Source organism: Myodes glareolus, chromosome 5 (genome assembly GCF_982192425.1).
Source record: "Myodes glareolus chromosome 5, mMyoGla1.1, whole genome shotgun sequence".
Lineage (NCBI taxonomy): Eukaryota > Metazoa > Chordata > Mammalia > Rodentia > Cricetidae > Myodes > Myodes glareolus.
This window is the reverse complement of record NC_142030.1, coordinates 104,512,685-104,533,624: the sequence shown is the minus strand read 5'-3', so window position 1 is coordinate 104,533,624 and position 20,940 is coordinate 104,512,685. Positions and strand designations below refer to the sequence as shown.

The following is a 20,940-nucleotide window of genomic DNA, read 5'->3' as shown; positions in this document are numbered from 1 at the left end:
TCCCTTTTCCCTTAAGTTGCTTTTTAACAGCAACGGGAAAGGGAGCTGAGACACTTAATAGGTGCGAGGTCCTGGGTTCAAACCCAGCACTAGAAAAGAGAAGACTGACATTGTTTGGGGCTCGCTGAGCATGGCCGTGCAAGTCTGTGAGCCCAGCATTGGGAGGCAGGTGCAAGGGCCAGAAGTTCAAAGCCAGCCTGACAACTTTCTTGAGACAGCATCTCAAATAAAGGAACAAATCTCAGCACTGGAGACATGGTCGAGGTAGGGAAGGGTGTTTCCTGAGCAAGCATGATGGCCTGAGCTCAAACAGGAGGCCTCAGCGTACCTACAACCCTGTGCTGTGAGGGCGGAAAGGGGCCCAGGGTGCTGGGACTTGCTGTCCGCCAGCCTAGTTTCAGGGTCAGGGAGCTGGAAACCCGATATTCTTCTTTGGCCTCTGCCTGAGCGTGTGGGCACGTGCGCACATACTCAGAAACACACACACACATCAAACACACACAACTCTAAGCTAAATCCCTATTGATAAATCCATTAAAACTGACCCACAGTGAAGAAAAATACTTCATTCTTGTTTCTCAGAAGCAAATAGAACCTTAAGTCAGAGTTCTTTGGTTCACAAATATTGGGTAACGAAAAACAGAAAAGCAGGTGGGAGCCCGGAGGGGACCTTCACTTTCACCCCCTTGCTTTATTATTTAATCATTTCAGCAATCCTGTTAGGAATGCATACAAAAGCACACTAAATACTTTAAAAGAATAAAAGAATCACTTAATGTTTTAAAACAAATTGCAACATAAACCTTTTAAATACTAAGCCTTTGTATTCTGTGCAAATTTCATCATCCTCAGAAGAGAGCACAAATCTACCTTATAGAACATGAATATGAGAGGGAGGGCCTGGGGGTGTGGCTCCATCGGGAGAGTGCCTGCCTAGAGAGCCTGAAGCCCTGGGTTCCTCCACAGCACCCTAAGTTGGTGCAGACCTGCGATCCCAGCATTCTGCAGGATAAGGCAGAAGGTCAAGGTCATCCTCAGCTACACTGAGTTTGAGGTCAGCCTGGGCTATGTGAGACCCTGTCAGAAGGAAGGAGAGAGAGGGAGGAAGGGAAAGGGGAGGATGGAAAGAAAGGAGAGAGAGACAGAGACAGAGAATAAATTCAAATTTCTCTCATCCCATCTCTGATTTCAATAAGAGTGAACTTATTGGAGATGACTTAAAATCAAATAAACTATTTAAAACTCTGAGTGTCTGGAGAGAGTCCTGAACACTTTACCATAATAGGATTTGGCTCCTTTGCTAGAGAATGAAGGGCAAGGGACAATAAGCATGACGGATGTGTGCTGTTCCACGGTGGCTGGACTCAGCAGCCATGGCAATCTAACTGTTAGTTAATATGTCTTATAAAACTTTAGGGCAAGGCCTGTGGAAATGGAGCTGGCAAGGGACCTGCCTTCCAAGTGTGAGAGCCTCAGTTAGATCTCATAACCCACAAAAAAGCTGGGCAGGATAAGAATGCATACACAGGCAGGCACACACATATCCCACATACGGGAATGCACACCACACACACAGGTACACACACAGACAGGAATGCACACCACACACATGCATGCACACACACCACACACACATGCACACACACCACACACGCATGCACACACACCACACATGCTTGCACACACACACGCCATATACAGGAATGCACACCACACACACATGCACACACACAGAGGAATACACACCACACACATGTACACACACACAGAGGAATTCATACCACACACATGTACACACACACATGAATGCACACTACATACACATGCACACACACCACACACATGCATACACACACACACACACTGCCAGAACTGGGGGTCTACTTATATGACCTTATGTACACCTAGTACATAGATCCCACCTCTAACATGCACACTGGACCTTGGGCATGTAGAACTTTTAAGTGGAAACGCACAAGTGAGCCTTCACTAGAACCAGATGGCACTGGCGCAATAAGCTTGGGACCCAGAACTGTGAGAAATGTTGTTATATCCAAAGATACCGACTTCACGTTTACATGCTTAAATTAGGACGATATTAAAATATTAATGTTAATATTTAATATTAAACTCTTGATTTTCTATAACTAAATCATTGTTTTTTAATTTTACAAACTTTATTGCAGAAAAACTTGCAAATAAATAAAAATATCACACAGCAAAATTAAGCAGTCCCAAAGTCTACACAACTCAATGAACTTCTATACAGTTAGAATTAGTGCCCAAACCAGAAAATCCACGGCAGAATTCCAACTAGAAAAACAATCAGCTTTCTCTCCTCTTCCGTAGCTGTGTCTGCTACCTGCACTCGGTCCCCATCCTCTTACACTTGGCCTTTCTTGTTCTAGCTTCTTCATGTGATGCTCTAGCCACTTGTGCAATTGTTCACATGTGTACATATGTTATTGACTAGATTCCATTTGTGAAAGAGAACATGTAGATGTTTTTATTTTTGAGATTATGTGACCTTGCTTAATATTATACTTCCTAAATCTATTCATTTCCAGCAAAATTTAAAATTCATATTAAAAGCCGAGTAGTATGTATGTATGTATGTATCTATTTATCTATCTATCTATCTATCTATCTATCTATCTATCTATCTATCTATCTATCTATGCTTGTGTGTATGTGTGTTTGTGGCTTTTTTTTTTGCACTATCCATTCGTCTGTTGATGGACAGCTGGTGACCAGGATTCTGCTATAGTGAATGAAGCAGCAATACACACAGGATACAATTCCTCTATGGCAGAGCCGATTATGTTTCTATTAGAGCAAAACACTTGGTATGCACCACTGATAGAAGACAATAGTCTCTGATCTGACAGGGTCATGCTGTGTGACCGTGTGCAAAATGCACATGCTCTGTGTCCAGAGGCTTCAGTGAGCACACATGGTGTCTGCATGCAACAGAAGCAAGGGCAGCTCAAACACCTGAGATTCATAACACATTTGGCTTTGAATAAATTGTTGGTTGGCGTACATTTGGAAGTCTTTTTCTGTTGCCAAAGTTTTTACAACCCATGTGTGCAATTATGACCAGCAGTTTAAGGCACAAGGGAACAGCCTGGATTCAGTGAGCTTGTCGCTCCAGACTTGATAAAAGATGCTCTTTTTCTGGACATTGAAATAGAACTGAATTTAGAAAAAGAAGGGGCCAGGGGCTGGGGAGATGGCTCAGTATGTAAAGTCTTGCTGGGCAAGCATAAGAACTTAGGTTCTGATTCCCAGGATCAGTGGAAGCCAGGTATGGCTGGGTGTACCTGGAACCCCAGCTCTGGGAGAGTGGAGACAAGCCCATCTGGGATCACAGCAGGCTTCAGATCCAGGAAACACTGTCTAAAAGAATAAGGTAAAGAGTAGGAGAGGAAAATCTCTTACTGTCAACCTTTAGCACACATGAGTGTGCATGTGTGTGCACATACACACACCACATACACAATAGAGAAGGCAGAGGAGACATGTATCTGTCACCTGTAGGGATAATATACAGCCTATTCACATTTTGTAAACACCTTCAGGTATGGGTTACAGCTCAACGGTATAGCAACTGCTTAGCATGTGTGAGGTTCTGGATTCAAATCCCAGCACCAAACCCCAAACCTCACTCTTTAAAAAAAATGTTGTGATAACATTTACTACTTAAACATTTTAAGCATGCCATTCGGTGGCATTAAACACACCACACTGCTATGCCACCTTCAGCCGCCCACAGGACCCTTTCTCTTTATTTAAACCTTGTTCCCATTATGCACTAATTCACATTTCTCCCTCACCAGCCACTGGCAGCCGCAGCTAGATCCATCCCCAGGAATGCAATGACCGTAGGGTCTTCATATGACTAGAACCTTACAGAATAAAATGCCTTTACAAATTGCATATTAAGGGGGCTGGGAGCTAGCTCAGTCGGTAAACCACTAGTTATGTGAGCTTAGGGACTTGCGTTCAGATCCCACACTCATGTAAAAAGTTGGCCGTAGTGGGTTTTGCAGTTTTAATGCCAATGCTAAAAAGGCAGAAGCAGGCGTTTTCCTGAGGCTTGCTGACCAACCAGCCTTGTGGAACCACGGAACCACAGGTCCCCAGTGACAGAACCTGTCTTAAAAACAAGGTAACGTGTTACAGGGAATGACACCAAGGTTGCCTTCTGGCTTCCACACGCATGTGTAAATGTGTATCAGACCTCCCTTCCAGTGTATGAACACAAACACACAGCTAAACACACACACGAAAAAACTAAATGCTAAATTCACTCAACACAGAATTCTTAATAGAAACGACACATTCGATAGCAAACAGTGCTTTACAGTTCCCACAGGTGTAGGTAACACGGGCTAGTGGGGGATAAAGAGTGAAATCCAGGGGTGACTCCCTGGGAGGAAGCCAGGCCTGTGTCTGGAGTCTAGAGAAGAGGGAGGTCTGGCGACAGGATCCAGGAAGGCGGCTGAGGGCAACAGGGGGAGGACCAGCTGGGTAGAAGGAAGAGGAACGGCCTCCTGCAGGCACCGGCTTTCTCATATGGAGAAAAACAGTGTTATCAGGAAGACATGAAGAGGCACTAAAAACTGTGAACAGCGGCTTCCTTTAGGCTAGGGGGTAGAAGCGACCATGACCGCATGCTGACTTTATTCAAACCAGTTCCTCCCAGCCAAAGAGTCTGTAATAGCGTTTTTTTCTGACATTACCAGCAGGGCACCCTCTGTCAGCCTGCTTGTCCTGGTGGCCTATCCACCTGCAGTTATCAAAAGGAAAGGGTCATTCTTTGTTGGATTAAGAAATGTGTTTCTTTCATTTATTTAAAATAGATCTTCTTTTTTATAATATTATAATTTTATAATTATAATATAATGACGTTTTGGGAGTATAATATAATGACATCATTTTTTCCTGTCCTCTTTCCAAACCCTTCATGTACCCCACCCCCAACTCTCTTTCAAATCCAGGGCCTCTTTTCTTTAATTGTTGCAGCTGCTGTCTGTGTGTTCCTTAATACATAAACACAACCTGCTCAGACTGTGCGAGGTTATGGGTCTGTATGTTTTCAGGGCTGACCAGTTGGTATTGGGCCACCACTTGGTGTGCTCTTGCCCTCGGAAAGGAAATCGATTCCCTTTAAAACAAAACAAATGAAACTCAAATACTTCTGGTTTTGAAGCTGCTGTGTGTAAGAACTGGGCTAAGCTCTTGGGGCCATGTCTCAGAGAAGACAGCTGTTCATGAAATTACAGTTGTGGCTGGGAATGTAGCTCACTTGACACACACAAAGCAGGCACGGAGGCACACATCTGTAATCTCAGGGAGGGACAGGGAGCTTGAAGCTAGCCTGGGCTACACGGTGACAAAGATAAAAGAACAGAAAGGAAAGGATGGAATTTAGTCAGAGTTCTGGGAGCTGGCAGTTACTCCTTCATCCTGACTGCCTGACAAACAATCATCATATTGTAAAAAGCACATTTAACGCATGCACATGTGTGTTTGTGTGCCCATATGTGCATTCATGTGGGCTTGTGTACACGTACATGTATGGCATGTCATATGTGCAGCACTATAGATCTGGGATGTAACTGACTGCTGGAGTTAGTATAGGGAACAGCAGCCATATGAACCAAATAGGAAGCTCAGGGCACTGATGCTCAAGCCCTGGAGACCATGCATAGTTCCCTTCGCTCCTTGAAGGAATGCGCTTTGGGTAGACGCTGCCATTCTTTATGTTATATTCTTAAATGTTAGGCATAGCAATTTATCCATGGATACTTTGTATGCATCGGTGCCTCTGTGTGTATGTGTGTATGCACACACATGCACACATGTGTGCAAGCCCTAAGGATCTCCCTGTGTCCACTTTCCCAGTGCTGGGATCATAAGCATGCATTGCTACCATGCCCAGCTTTTGGATAAGGGTCTAGGGAACTGAACTCCGGTCCTCATGCTTCCTGACAAGTATTCACTGGACTGAGCCACCTCTCCAGAGCTTGTGAAGACTTTCTCTGACAATAACAGTCATCAGGACTTGATATGCGATGCTAGCTTGGCTGGTTAAGAGTGAGTACTGAACACGTGAATGGAGACTGGATGACTATTCTACCTTAACTGCTCCCGATGCACACATTTGTTTGCCTTTGGAGCCTATCAAAAGTTTAGGCCACTTTACCACCACACAAACCACCTGGACAGTAACACAAAGGCTATGGGAGAAGAGCGGGTTAGAGTCGTAAAGCTAGGCTTTCCTTTGCTTTCTCCTGGATCCCGATGTCCAGAATGTTGGAGAAAGATTAAAAAAAAAAATGTTAACTCAGGTCCTCCAGCGGGAGTTCCCTCTGTTGGCTACCTGAAGTTGGCACCCACTTCTGCTGAGTGAAGAGGCAACTCTTCAGTACTTGCTTTATTGGTCAGAGAGATCCCTAGAGTTTAAAGAGGGAAAGGTTTTCTTTCCTGCTGAGATTCAGAAAAGGAATTTCACGTACAGTCAAAGCACTTTAAAACAAAGAAATTCTAAATACAAAGGAAAAAATGTTCAGATAACAAAAACACAGGTGCTTGTCAAGTGGCAGGGGGAGAAAGAGAGAGAGAGAGAGAGAGAGAGAGCACTTGTATACACGGGAGTAGCAGCTAGAGGTCAGCCCTGGCTATCGCTCCCCACCCTCCTTGTGTTTTGAGACACGGTCTCTCACTGTCTCACTGGCCTGGAGCTCACCCGTAGGGTAGGCTGGCTGTCCAGCGAACGCCAGAGATTCTCCTGTCTCTCTGCCTGCCCAGCGCTGAGAATATAAGAACACACTGCTGTATTTGTTTCCTTTCTGTTTCTGTGACAAAACACCATGACCAAAGCAACTTGTAAAAGAAAGCATGTAACTGGGTGTGTAGTTTCAGAGCCGTAGAGCCATGGTGGCAGAGCAAAGGCACGGTGGACAAACAAGGGAGAGTTCACATCTTGATGTATAAGCAGGAGGCAGAGAGAGGCACCTTGGGGATGCTTAACAGTCTTGAAACCTCAGAGGCCTCCCCCAATGACACACCTCTTCCAACAAGGCCACACCTCCTAAACCTTCCCAAACAGATATCCCATCTGGAACCAAGTATTGAAACATGTGAGCCCATGGGGGCCATTCTAATTCAGTCCACCAAAACCAAGCCAACTTTTTTACGTGGCTTCTAGGGACTGGACTCAGGTTCTCATACTTGTGGGGCAAGCAGTTTAAAGTGGAGCCATCTCTTCAGCCCATGGCCATTTCTTTCACCCAAATACTGACTTTGAGATGTAAGCTAGCAGCTGTCCCAGAGACCCAGGTAGAGGCTGAAATAAAGAAGCATTTCTCCAAGGTCAAGTCATCATCTGTTTTGCTATTGTCCATTTTTGTATGAGAAAACCACTGTGTTGTAACAAATCGGTGTGCCAGCCATTTTGCCTTGTTTCTATGCTGGTTACCCTTCCTGCAAAACTGTACATTAAAAACTGCTTCATTTTCTTTAGACTACAATGTGATGTTATCTTTGCCAACATGGGGACACTTTAATAAATACTGCTATTTCTTTAACTCTATGTTGAGCCTGAGATGAATACACAGAGTCCTGATTATGAGGAAGAATAATTTGTCTCTTCTTCGAAGCTCTTCATGAAGATGGATCTTTTGCCGTCTCCCAATGTGTCTGCTGTGACCTGCTGCAGCTGCTTCTCAGAGCCTCCCACAGGGGCTCAGAGTCCACACGGAGCAAGCCGGGCTTGGCTGTTGTCTGTGTCATCACTCTTTCCTGTCAGCGCTGGTTGGAGAACACACATTCCCATGCAGTCCAGAGGCTTTAAAAGCCAGGGGCAGAACATACCACTCTGACTTTGTTCATTCCCACACAGAAATGAGCCAAGAGGCCCAACACCTGTATTAGTTACTTGTCTCATTGTTGTGGCAAAACCACCGTAAGAAATGGTTCACTTTGCCTCACGGTTTGAGGATGCAGACCAATGTGGTAGGGAAGGCATGATGGCAGAAGCTGGAGGCGGCTGATCCCACGGCAACCACAGTCAGGAAGCAGAAATAGATGCTGCTGCTCAGCCCAGGGCCCCAGCCCGTGGGATGGTGCGGCCCACGTTCCAGGTGGGACTTGCTACCTCAGTTATCCGAATCTAGAAATTCCCTCACAGACATGTCCAGAGCTGTTCTACAGTGACTCTAAGTCTTATCGGTTGACAATCAAGATGAACCGTCACGGGTTATTTATAATTCAGTAGCTGGTTGGCCATCCGTGGTTGCTTGGTGCCAGGAAGAAGGAGTGATGGGAGAACAAGGTCGGTGAACTGGCTCCAGCTCCAGCTGGCTATGTGGTACCAGAAAGACACTTGTTTTATTTTTGAGACAGTCTCTTGGAGCCCAGGCTGGCCTCCAGTTCACTGTGCCGCTGAGGCTGACCTTAAACTTGATCTCCCGGCCTCTAGCTGCTGAGTGCGGAGTCCAGGTGTACGTCATTACACCCAGCCAGAAACTGTGCTGCGGAAACTGCAGAGGAAGATGAGCTGGCGCAAGCCCTCTCAGAACCAGGAGAGCCGAATGCTACAAAGTCCACATCTAACACAAGCATGCTATTTATTTTGTACGTAGGGAGAATAAGATTCCATTGCAACTACAATACCCTCAGAGATGTCAAGTGATTTTCAAATTGTGTGTGTGGGAAGCATGCGTTCTTGAAGACATGCGTGTGTACATACACGTATGTGGAGCCCAGGGGTTGACATTGGGTGTCTTCCTCTATTGTTCTCCTCCTTCTTTCCTGAGCATCTCTTCCTGAACCTGGAGCTCTCTGCTTTGGCTCACTGGCCAACCAATACGCTCCAGGAACCCTCTCATCTTCACTTGCCTAGTGTCAGGGACGCAGGGGCACACCTGGCCTTTCTGTGTGCTGGCATCCACACTCAGACCCTCGTGCTTGTGCGCCTGGCTCTTGCACACAAAGCCACCTATCCAGTCTTATGCATAGTAGAATTTATCTAATTGCAAATTATAAAGTGAGCCTGTGGAGGGACAGAGAACCGCAGGTCCTCTGCACCCGGCGACACTGTTTGGTTTAGGGAAGCTAGAAAGACCCTGGAACACAACGTTCTTATTTACAGAGGCTGTCAGGGAGCATTTCAGCAGATCTGAAGCCACCAAAGTTATTTATGGCTAGCTGGCAAGCATCCCCGTGGCATTTTATCTCAGAGAGGGAAACTTAACAATGGTCAGATCCAGCCACCAAAAAAATGTAGATGATGAATGTGAACAAGGCCAATTTGCGACTAGAGGAGGATGGATTGAGATATGGTCCAGATTTCAGAGAAGCTTTGGTCATGGTTGCTCCTCCCCAGAAGTACCCCTTAGTAAAAAAGCAATCCACGGTAAGAAAGCATCCGACACAAAGCCACATGAGTGACTTAAACACAAGTCCTCAACTTCTGACAATTTTGTCCAAATTCTTTTGTGTGCAAAGGGCAGAACAGACTCTTGGAGTCTATGTGTCCTGTCATAGATTCATGGCTCTGGCTACCAGATTGACACAGCCTAAAGTCATCGGAGAGGAGACACCTCAATGTGGCAACTGTCTGGATCAGCTTGGCCAGCCGGTTGTTTATATTGTTAATAGATAGAAGAGGCCCTGCCCACTGCGGGTGGCACCATTCCTAGGAAGGTGGTCCTGGACGGTATAAGAAAGCTAGCTAAACATAAGCCAGCCTTTGGGACAGTCCAGCACCCAGCATCCTAAAGGGTTCCTGCTGGACAGCTTGGCTGTGAGGCGAGCTCCTTATCTGGAGGAAATGCTACATGGAGAAGCAAACAGTCCTGCCTCCAAGTTCCTGTCTTGACTTCCTTCAGTGATGGGTTATGACTGGACTCCTAAGTCAATAGAAACCTTTCCCCATAAAGTGCTTCTGATCAGAGTATTTGTTATAGAAAGAGAATGAAACCAGAACCCTGCCCTCCGATGGATTTAGATCCTTCTCCTGCTTTTCCACTTCATAATGCCCGGGAGTTCTTCTTTGGAAGAAGAAATGGTTTTCTTACTGAGACATTTTAAGAAAACACATATGGCCCTGGGGAGATGGCTCAGTTGGTAAAGTGCTTGCCCTCTAAGCAGAGGACCTGACTCTAATACCAATAATTCACATAAGAGAGAGAGGAAAAGAAGACCTGCCCTGAATGTGGGCAGCGCTATCCCAAGGCTGGGGTCCTAGACTCACTGAAAAGGAATGGAAGCTGGGCACAGTTTCCTTCATCTCTTTCTGTGTCCTGGTTGTGGTCACACGCCTGCCTCACTCTCCTGCTGCCTTGCCTTCCCCACTGTGATGGACTGCATTCTCCAGCTGTAAGCCAAAACCAACCTTCCCTCCCTTCCCTTACTGCCATGGCAGTGATGTCACTGATAAAGGGCCCCATCTTGTCTCTTTTACCTACTTTTACCTCCTTTAGGTTCTGCTAGAAGCTGGGGGGTGCTGCACCACGCTCTTCCTGGCCTCCAAAACAAAGAGCTGAAGTCTACCCTTCTTCATAACTCACCGAGTCTCAGCTATTTTATTATAGAAACAAACAGTGGACTGAGACCGTACCTAACACATCAGGCGTTCGAGGGATGAACGAGTGAATGGAATGGATGCTGAATAAAGAACTCATCCAAACGATGCACTGGACCACTAAGGTGGCCAGGGATTCATTCGGAACGTTTTCGGGAAATGCCTGTTCAGATACATCATTCTGCTAGTGCATGGCTTGGACCAAGTGAAGCAAGGCAGCGTCTGGGTGGCCAAATGCTGCTAAAGGGACTGAGAGGCAGAGTCTTGGGGAGGCAGCGCCTGCTGCCAGGATGTCTGCAGGAGAAAAATTCCGTGTTTATCTTTTAAGAGATTTTTAAAAAATATATTATACCATTATAAACAGTAACTCAATTAAGTAAATTGTTTAGCTGAATTTTTCATTCTGAATACAAATGAGGCGCATTATGTGGAGAATAGCTTGGGGGAGGCCCCGGGAGGGTAGACATCTGCTTCCTGGGCCGGTGACTGATGACCACAGTACAAGGTCTTGCTGTTTGCACCATTTTCTTACACCATTTCCCCCTCAACCCATAGCCTTGTTTGTGACCTGAATGAGAAGTGGTTTCCAGACAGCAAGAAGAACTTGTGACTCAGGAAATTCCTACTCCCTGGCGCACCAGCTTTGGTAAAATGTCTGCTTTGCCCACCTACAGGGGTCAGCTATTTACTCCCCAAGTGTAGCTAGTTTACACTTAGGGCTTCAGATGACGGAGAAGGAGAAGGTACTGGTATGTAGTTCAGTCAAAATGGTTTTGGAGAAATGGGGAGGAAGGCGTGGGGCCAAGAATAGATAAGCCAGATGCTGAGGGATGCTCGGTGGGTGCCATGGTTTGAATGTGAAGCCTCCCCTGTTGGTTCAGATGCTGGAACATTTGCTGATGGTGAGATCCGGAAGGGCTGTAGAGCCATTAGGAGGTAGGGACCGTGCTGGAGGCCATAAGTCCCAGGGGCTGGGGAAGCCTCAGGCCTCACCCCACTGGCAGTTCTCTCTCTTCTGTGTACGGATGAAAATGTGACCAGCCAGCTTCCTGCTCCCATGGCCACCCCTTCCTGCCTGGAGTTATGTCTTCCCCACCTTGAGGACTGTCCCTCTCAACTGTAGTTCAAAGCAAGCCTGTTCCTCTTTCAGCCATTTTTGTCAGGACAGGAGACGGGAGGTGGCTAGGGGAGGGCCGGGCACCTGTGCTTGGGACATAGAGTTCAGGACAGTAGGGATTTCCTAAGAGTGGACAGATTTATCTAAACAAAAAATAAAATAAAATAAAATAAAATAAAATAAAATAAAATAAAATAAAAGGTGCATGCCTTTAATCCCAGCACTTAAGAGGCAGAGGCAGGCAAATGCCTGAGTTTGAGGCCAGCCTGGTCTACAGAGGGAGTTCCAGGACAGCCAGGGCTACACAGAGAAACCCTGTTTTGAAAAAAAACCAAGCAATTTTTATCATTCATTGAGAGTGTCACACGTGTGTGTACTGGTCATAAGATAACCTGTGGGAGTGGGCTCTCTCCTTTGACCATATGGGTTCCTTCCAGGAACTGAACTCAGGTTGTCGGGCTTGGAAGCAAGTACGTGTTCCTACTGAGTCATCTCTCTGGCTGAGAAAAAGATTTCAATACTTTTCATTTAGAGAACAGTTCTCTATGTAACCTGAGCTCAGTATTTCAGGCTCTGAACAGCCAACATGGCCATTCTATATGTGCAGCGAGCAATCAAATAACCTGAGCTCAGTATATTTCAGGCTCTGAACAGCCAACATGGCCATTCTGTATGTGCAGCGAGCAATCAAAGGCCATCTCTTGACATCTCTAGGGCAGATGGCACTATGCCTGCTGGTAGGCATTTAGTATTTGCTGAGAGAGTGAGATACGCAGGGTTGGGGAGATAGGTTGGTTGCAAGTATGAGGACCTAAGTCTGATCCCCAGGACCCATGTAATAGAAAGCCAGGCACGGTGGTCTGTGCACTTGCAATCCCAGTGCTGGGGAGGTGGAGACAGGCAGATCCTTGGGGCTCACTGGCCAGGTCATCTAGACTACTGCGCAAGTTCCAAACCAATGAAAGGCCCTGTCTCAAAAGAGTAATAAACATGAACAAAAAGTGAGTGGCACCCGAGGAGCAACATCTGAGGCTACCTTCTGGCACCCGCCACAGATACAAACATACACAGACACACGGACAGACACACAGACACTCGGACAGATACACAGACACACACACAGACACACACACACACAGACACACACACACACACACACACACACACACACGAGGATGAGATATAAACTGAACCACAATTGGAATAATTAGTCATTTGTTCAGCAGGAAGAGTGGACTCTGAGATCTGGTCTCACTTGCTTTCCTTTCTTCTAAAGAAGACTGGGTGATAGAAAATCATATGATCCAAGCTGGTCCTATAGACACAGTCATAAGTTCTAGCCTAATTCTTGAGCCCCTCCTGTCATCGCTATTCCAGGCTATCGTGGGCCACTGTCTTGCCTGCTGTGAGAGGGTTGGTTCTATGAGAAGGACAGCTCAGGCAGCAGAAACAGGACACAGGAAGAACCAGGGTGTTCCATCTGATTCTGGATCCAGCCCTACTTGGAGAGTTCAAGTAACTCAATACATCCCCCTTCTTTCTTAATGGCTTTTTGACCTGATTTGGTTGAATTGTTTGAATCACGTTGTTTTGTCTCCTGCTGCTGTAAACCCTGTTTAACTGAGGTGCAAGGATTAACTGTACCTCAAGAAAAACGACAAGTCTACATTTCCCCTTGTGAGGTGTTTGTGTGTGTTGTGTGACATGTGTATGTGTGTATAGGCATACACACTGCCCCCATGTGCTTCTGTGTGGAAGCCAGAGAAGCATGCCAGGTGATTTCTCCTGTCACCTGTCACCTTATTCCCGCAGACAGGATCTCACTGAGCCTTGAGTGTGCTGGTTTGCTGGTGTAGGAGGTTCTTCTGTCTATGTGTTGCTTTCATTGGTTGAATAAAGAAACTGCCTTGGCCTTTTGATAGGGCAGAATTTAGGGAGGCAGAGTAGACAGAACTGAATGCTGGGAAGAAGGGCAGAGTGGCAGATGCCATGAAGCTCCTGCCTGAGACTGACCCTGGTTAGAATCTTTCCCAGTAAGCCATAACCTTGTGGTGCCATACAGATTATTAGAAATGGGTTAGATAAAGATGTGAGAGTGAGCCAATAAGAGGCTAGAACTAATGGGCCAGGCAGTGATTTATTAATACAATTTCTGTGTGGTTATTTCGGGTATAAGCTAGCCAGGCGGCGGGACACAGTCCACTCCTCATACTCCAGTTTGCTTCCTGACTGCTGTGATAAACACCACGCCCAAAGCAACTTGAGGAGAAAAGGGTTTGTTTCAGCTTACGTCTTACAGTAGATCACAGAGAGAAGCCACGGCAGGAACCTGGATGGGAGAGCACTGCTTCCTGCCTCGCTCTCCCTGGCTTCCTCAGCTTGCTTTCTTAGACAGTCCAGGACCATCTGTCTCGGGTGACTGACCCACAGTGGGCTGGGCCCTCCCACATCAATTAATCAAGAAAATGCCCCACGGGCTTGCTTACAAGCCAGTCTGATGGAGGTATTTTCTCAACTGCTGGTCCTACTTCCCAGATAGCTTGTATCAAGTTGACAACAACAACAACAACAAACCCACCAGCACTCTCAAGCTCGTCATTTTTCTGCTAGGCTGGCTAGCTTTGAAGACCCTGTGATTCTTCTTGTCTCCACCAACTACAGTACTTGGGTTACAAGTGCATGTGACCACCTGTCTTAGTGTTACTGCTGTGAAGAGACACCACGACCATGGCAACTCATACAAGGAAAACACTCAGTTCGGGTGGCGGCTTAGAGTTTCAGAGGTTCCGTCCATTATTACCATGGCAGCGAGCTTGGCGGCGGCATGCAGGCGGAAGTAAGTGGTGCGGGAATTGAGAGTCCTACATCTTGCGGGCAAAAGGAAATTGGCTAACACACTGGGCAGTATCCTGAGCATAGGAAACCTCAAAGTCCACCCCACAGTGACACACTTCCTCCAAGGCCACACCTACTCCAACAAAGCCACACCTCCTAATAGTGCTACTCCCGATGAAATTATGGGGGCCAACTACATTCAAACTACCACACCACACCTAGCTATTTTTTTATACACCTGGGATTTGAACTCAGATCCTTATGATTTGCGGCAATCACTCTTACGCACTGGGCCATCTCCCCTGCCCTACTTGTAAGTTTCTTAATTTAAAAAAATTTCTGTGTATGTGTGCAGTATGTCTGTGTGTATGTGTTTATGCATGGGTACCTGCAGGGGTGAAAAGAGGGAGTCAGATCCCCTGCATCTGGAGTTAAGGTGGTTGTAAGCCACTCGATGTGGGTGCTGGGAACTGAACTGGGGTTCTCTGCAAGAGCAGCAAGTGTTCTCAACTGCTGAGTCATCTGCCAGTCCTCAGTTTCTTAACCTTTCATATCCTGTGACGTCTTACTGGGTCACTTTGGGAACTTACCTCTCTCCAAGGAGGACATCTGATAGATTTATAAACGTGGGGAAGTCCAGTTTATTCAAGACAGGGTAGGCATGAATGGGAACAAGCAAGGTGTCATCTCCCTGAAATTGGGGAAGGGGTTAAATTAGCATTTGGAAAACTATCATTTTGAAAGATAGGCATCTTTAATCATTAAAGAATTTTCTTAGAAAATCTCAGTACTTTCAGGAAAACATTAGAAATACTGGGTTCCTTTTGTGTGTGTATTGTGTGGCCATGTGTGTAGATGCATTTGCATGGTGTGTGCATGCATATGGAAACTTTGGATATCACTGTTTCGGTGACATCCACCTTTTATTATGTAGACAAGGTCTCTCGCTGGCCTGGAACTTAACCAAATATTCTAGGATAGCTAGCAAGAGGGCCCCAGGAATCCTCTTGTCTCTACCCCACCCCAGCAAGGAGATGACAAGCACATATCACCAAGGCCAGCATTTTCAAAAAGTGTGTTCTGAGGATCAAGCTCAGGTCCTCATGCTTGCATGGCAGGTCCTTCACTGACCGAGCCATCTCTCAACGCCGAAAACTTGCATTTTTTTAAACCATAAACAAAATACAAAAGATGCTTCGGTCTATCTCACTGGAACCATGTTTGCTGTTACCCATGAAAGCTAAAGGTACCAATCCCCCTGAGTACACACAAAGATGCTGCGCTGTCTGCTTCCACCTGGGGAAGTTACAAGGGAAGATGTTATTTAGGGGACCAGGAGAATTGCAAGCAGAGTGGAAAGTCATTCAGCGGGAGGAGAGCACAAAGACCAGTTCTAGTTCATTCTAGTTTGGTGGTGATCTTGAACAAGGCCTTTGATTTCTCCAGGTTCATTTGGTCCTCAACAAAGTAGATACAGTCATACTTTCCCTTGAGGAGGATATATTTAAAAATCAAAGTCAGCTACAGTCTTAAGATGTAAAAACTACCACATCATGGACTGTCTTTATTTGCCTTATGAATTGTGCTCTTGGACTCTACACCCCGGCTTCTTGACTCTGTCAGAGGTCACACAACTAAATAAGGAGTTATAAAATATTTGGTAATATTAAAGGCTTCTAAATGTGCAATGACAAAAAATTAATTTAAAAATAAAATGAATGATGAATCTGAGATGTTTCTAGTGATACTCACCTATGGTTCATTGCTTGATGTCACTGTAGCCTTGGTTCTGAACATGGGACATGTACACTTCCATCACGCATGCTGTGAGCTCACATGTACACTTGCATCATGCATGCTGTGACCTCACATGTACACTTGCATCATGCATACTGAGGGTGATCTCACATGTGGACTTGCATCATGCATACTGTGAGCTCGAACAATGACAGTCAACACTGACTGAGGCACTTTGGCTCAGATTCAAGACTACTGCATGCTATTATTTGTCAAGTTTTTGAGTTGTACATGTGAAATAATTCTGTTCTCATATGAACATAATGCTTTAATTACGGAAAATGCAGACTTCGGTTTTATTCTCTTTCTCCTTTCCAATGATGCTGTCTTCTTTTTTTCTTCTTGGTATGTATCAAATTGTGTTCCTTAGATTGTATTATGCTAGAATATTCCAATTTTATGCATTTGTTTGCTTGGTTTTTAGTTTTATTGTATATGTATGCAGTGTTTGCACACATGTGTGTTAGCATGCATGTCTGTGAATGCATGTGGAAGCCAGAGGAAGGCGTTGGGTGCCCTGCTCCATCATTCTATGCCTTACTGCCTTGAGACAAGGGCTCTTGGTGAATCTAGAATTAGGTGGTCCGGGCAATCCCCCTGTTTCTGACATGGCACAGTGCTGGGGATACAGGCATGTATGCATGTTCAGGTTTTTACAAGGGTTTTGGAAATTTGAACCCAGGTCCTCACGCTTGCACGACAGGTGCTTTACCCACACCTGTCTCCCTAGCCTTGCTCTAGTCCTTATACAAGGCTGGCTATACAACCCAAACCCAGCATGGCCTTAGCTTGAGACACTTCTGCCACAGCTTCTTTAGTGCTGAAACTACAGGCACAGGCCTTTTAAAAATGAAAATCAAAGGGAAAATATTTTTAATCCAGACCTTCCCATACAAATCTAAGTAATAGAATATTATTTCAAAGAAAAAAAGAAATCGTTTTCTGCTAAATTTTAACCTTTCACCGAGTGTGGCTAACCGTGACCTCTGAACTTCCATGACAAGGCCTGCGACAGGGAAAGGTGAGTGGAGGTGATTGCAGGAGATGCTGACTCAGGCTGGAGGCTGGGGGCGAATGAAGAGACCTGGAATGGACTCCTGAGAGCTCAGCCAGCGCGGGCCCCTCAGGTCACCTCTCCAGGACCTCACCGTCTGTGGACATTGCTGCTGGAGTCTTGGGCCGGTCACCAGTGCTTACAACTACAGAATGGAGCACTATTTAGTTTCTAGCCCCGTACTTAACGGAGCACATAAATGTTACTGGGCACAGCTTTCCAGGAGCCCCAGCAGCACAGGATAAATGGTTTGGCCCGGGCATTGGAGGACAGCAGTGCAGTGTCCAGGGAATCTTCCCAGGTTCTCTGAACCCTAACATCTTCCCAGTTGGAATGCAGACACAGTCCTGAGCCTACAGCCTCATCCACCACACAGAGAGTTCTTCCTGGGCTATGGTGTGTGAAGTATCAGACACTAGCAGAGCCCAGTAGGATGTTTCGGGAGCCTGCCAAGGCCTGCCATGTCCAAACCCTTTTCCAGCAGGGAGGAAGTTACAGCTGTGGGCCATCTAGCTCCTACAACACTGAAAAACTGACAGGTTCTTCTTACTCTCCTTCATCCTCCTTTAGGAGATGAAGTATCCCCCTACACCCTCTTCACACGTGCCCCACATCCCCAGTCCAAAAGATAGCTACTTCCAGAAACTCACCTTACAGTGAATGCGGATGCAGTCGTAATAGTAACGCCACTCATCGGGAGAAAATGTAACAGTGACCATGAGGGACAAGCCTGGGATGAGGTGATGCTCCTGGAAGGCAGGTAGGCTGTGTTGGGGCAGGCCCCAGAGCTGGCAGACAGCAGCACTACAGTGGGGTGGGATGAAGGATGCGCACACTCGTGTCCTAGCAGGCCTGAGGCAGAGCCACAACTCATCCCACGCCTCGCCAGCAGGGAAGGGGACCCAGGGACAGTACCTTCTTCTCATACGCGATCCTGAAGTATTTGGTCTGCGGCGGTAAAATATGAAGGTGTGTATCTTCATCGGAAATATTGGCAATGTACTGGGGAGAAAAAGGTGAGTTTGAATTTGACTTATTTACATAGTCATTATTTTTCATTGCTTACACCTTATCTTCATTACAAAGAAGATTCGAGGGCACAATTATATTAAGTTTTTTAAAAGACATGCAATATGGGATGGGAGATGACTCAGTCAGTAAATTTCTTGCTGGGCAAGCATGAGGAACTGAGTTTAGATTCCCCAGAAGCCCATGTGAAAATCTGGGTATGGCCACAGCAGTTTGTATCAGTGAACCTCAATGCCGGGGAGGAGATGGAGGGAGACTCCCTAGGGCTCCTTGACCAGCAAGTCTGGAAGGACGGATTTGCTCAGGTTCAGGAAGAGACTCTGTCTCAAAAAATATGATAGAAAGTGGTTGAAGAAGACACTCATGCCCTCTTCTGGTTTCCTTGTGTGCATGATGCACACATAAGGGTACATGCACTCACATACACATATTCATACACACACACATACGTACATATGTACACATGCATGCACACACAGGAGAGAAAAAATGAGAGAGAGAGAGAAAATAGAGAATAAGAATTAGAAAACAATTGGTTTTTCCTTTCTTATTAGGACATGTGTTATACATGTGCATGTATGCACATATGTTTATATGTAACATAATGTTTATATGATCAATAGCCAACTTAAAAAAGACATGTGATGCTTTTAATTTCAAGTTCTAAATTGTCAACTGATTACCACAAAAAGATTTTGTTAGAGAGAACTCTGCAGTTAAGGGAGCCTTCTGCTCTTAGAGAGGTTTCAGTTGCCGGCACTCACACCAGGAGGCCTACAGCACCTCTAAGCCCAGACCCAGCAGATCTGACACGCTCTCCTGGGCTCCACAGGCACTAACACTCACATGCACACCCCCTTCACACACACACAACACACATGTATGGTATAGCCTGTAACTGCAGCTCCAGAGGATACAAAGCCCTCTTCGGGCTTCCCGAGGAAACCCACATACATTCACACAGACCATGTTCATATATATGAATAAAATAAGTAATCAAATGATCTTGTTGATTTTTACCTAATTCCCGAATTCACAGTCAACTAATAACTACAGTAAACAAATAAACCACACTAATGCTCAGGTAGGATGCACTGTGCCTACACTGTGGTGTTAAGGTTCCACATCCCTATGCCCTGAGAAGACATTGCCAGTTCTGGCCCTAAGTTTGAGAATCAGTGTCTTGGAAGGGTGGAGCCTTTCCTTAGTAGCTGTAACAGGGACTGAACAGAAAGGCGGAGTACACTGCTTGGCACAGGTTAATGGGTTTTGTCTGGGCCCACAACCACACTGGTTGTCTCCTAGAAGAAGTGATGACTTATTTATTAATAAATATAATTTGTGAGACAAAAAACTTGTCCCTTAAACAAAAAAATATAAGAGGTCTTGGGTTTTGAAAAATTAAAACCAAACAAAGATCATTGTTTAAAATTTCCACGTAGACTGAAGCACTGATATTAATATGCACGCAAACAGAATGCTTCAAACCCTTTAGAGCCACGTGACCTCAGTGCTAATGAGCGGGCACTCAGTCATTTCACCTGTGGGCAATTTGCATAGTGTCCTGTGCCAAAACCTAGTAAAGTCTTTGTCCCATCTACTACCAGAATGAAGACCATCTCAGACGACCCACATTCCAGGAAATGTCTACCTCACTCTAACGGGGTGCAATTACTGTGAACTATCCTGAGGGACGTCAATGGTGTCAAGGTAGGGTCACCCTTCTTGGAAAGCAAAGGAGACCCCAGTTGAACAGGATGGGAAACCAACAGGAGCTGTCTACTACCTGAACCATCCGTAGCCTTGCCCAGAACAAGTCCAAAGCTCTTAGACCCAGCTTCCGTTTCAAGATGAGTGTGCCCAAGCTGGTGCCCCCGTACCCAGCAACGTCATCATTCAGAGCAAAGGGTCCCGGTTTGAGCTGCAGGGTTTGTGACAGCACAGGTATTGCAAGTTCAGTTCATCAAGTCCAGAGTTAATCCATGAAGGACTTGCTACTGCACTTGTTTTGAGCTCGGGTACTTGGACTCAGCAAGCCATGGCAGTCACAAGCACGGGAGTGAGAAAGGTTTTAGATGCTGTCTGTGTTTCTGAAAAAGAAACCGTGCAGGAGGCAGATGATGGCGACCTTAGGTACCCCACTGTAGAGTCTCGGAATGTAAGAATGATTTAGTATCTTTTTTTTTTGGCATGATTAAAGACTTCTGTTGATTTGGGGTTAGAGAGGAAACTCCAATAAGACAGAACAGTTAAGAATTCTCCCCTTGTTTGACAAGAATCTTTTCGAAATTAGTGCGGCCCATATGTGCATGAGTGTGGGGCCCACTGGGCATAAGCACCCTGCAGTTAACACACCTCAGAAGAAAACTGACTCTCCCCCCACTGGTGGCCATCAATTGCCAATAGCTCATCAGCTAGGGGTGGGCCTCAGTAGTCTTTCCTCAAGCCTTGCTGGCACTTTGTCTGGCTGGTTCTTGTGCAAGTCTTGTGCAGGCAGCCGTAGCTGTGGTGAGC

General features: G+C 45.9%; 1 protein-coding gene across 6 annotated transcripts in view; it reads right to left on the bottom strand.

Moving 5' to 3' along the window:
• Cfap221 (cilia and flagella associated protein 221) overlaps positions 1-20,940 on the bottom strand; it is an 80,112-nt gene that overhangs the window by 50,177 nt on the left and 8,995 nt on the right. For 3 of the 6 annotated variants that reach the window (XM_085688351.2, XM_085688350.2, XM_085688349.2), the window contains exons 4-6: positions 18,313-18,399; positions 18,048-18,146; positions 15,137-15,237 (exon numbers count right to left, since the gene is read on the bottom strand). In XM_085688351.2, the coding sequence (XP_085544477.1) occupies positions 15,137-15,237; positions 18,048-18,146; positions 18,313-18,399 (287 nt within the window). Of the gene's footprint in view, positions 1-15,136; positions 15,238-18,047; positions 18,202-18,312; positions 18,400-20,940 lie in introns of all 6 variants that reach the window. The other 3 variants (XM_085688353.2, XM_085688354.2, XM_085688352.2) reach the window with 2 other exon arrangements.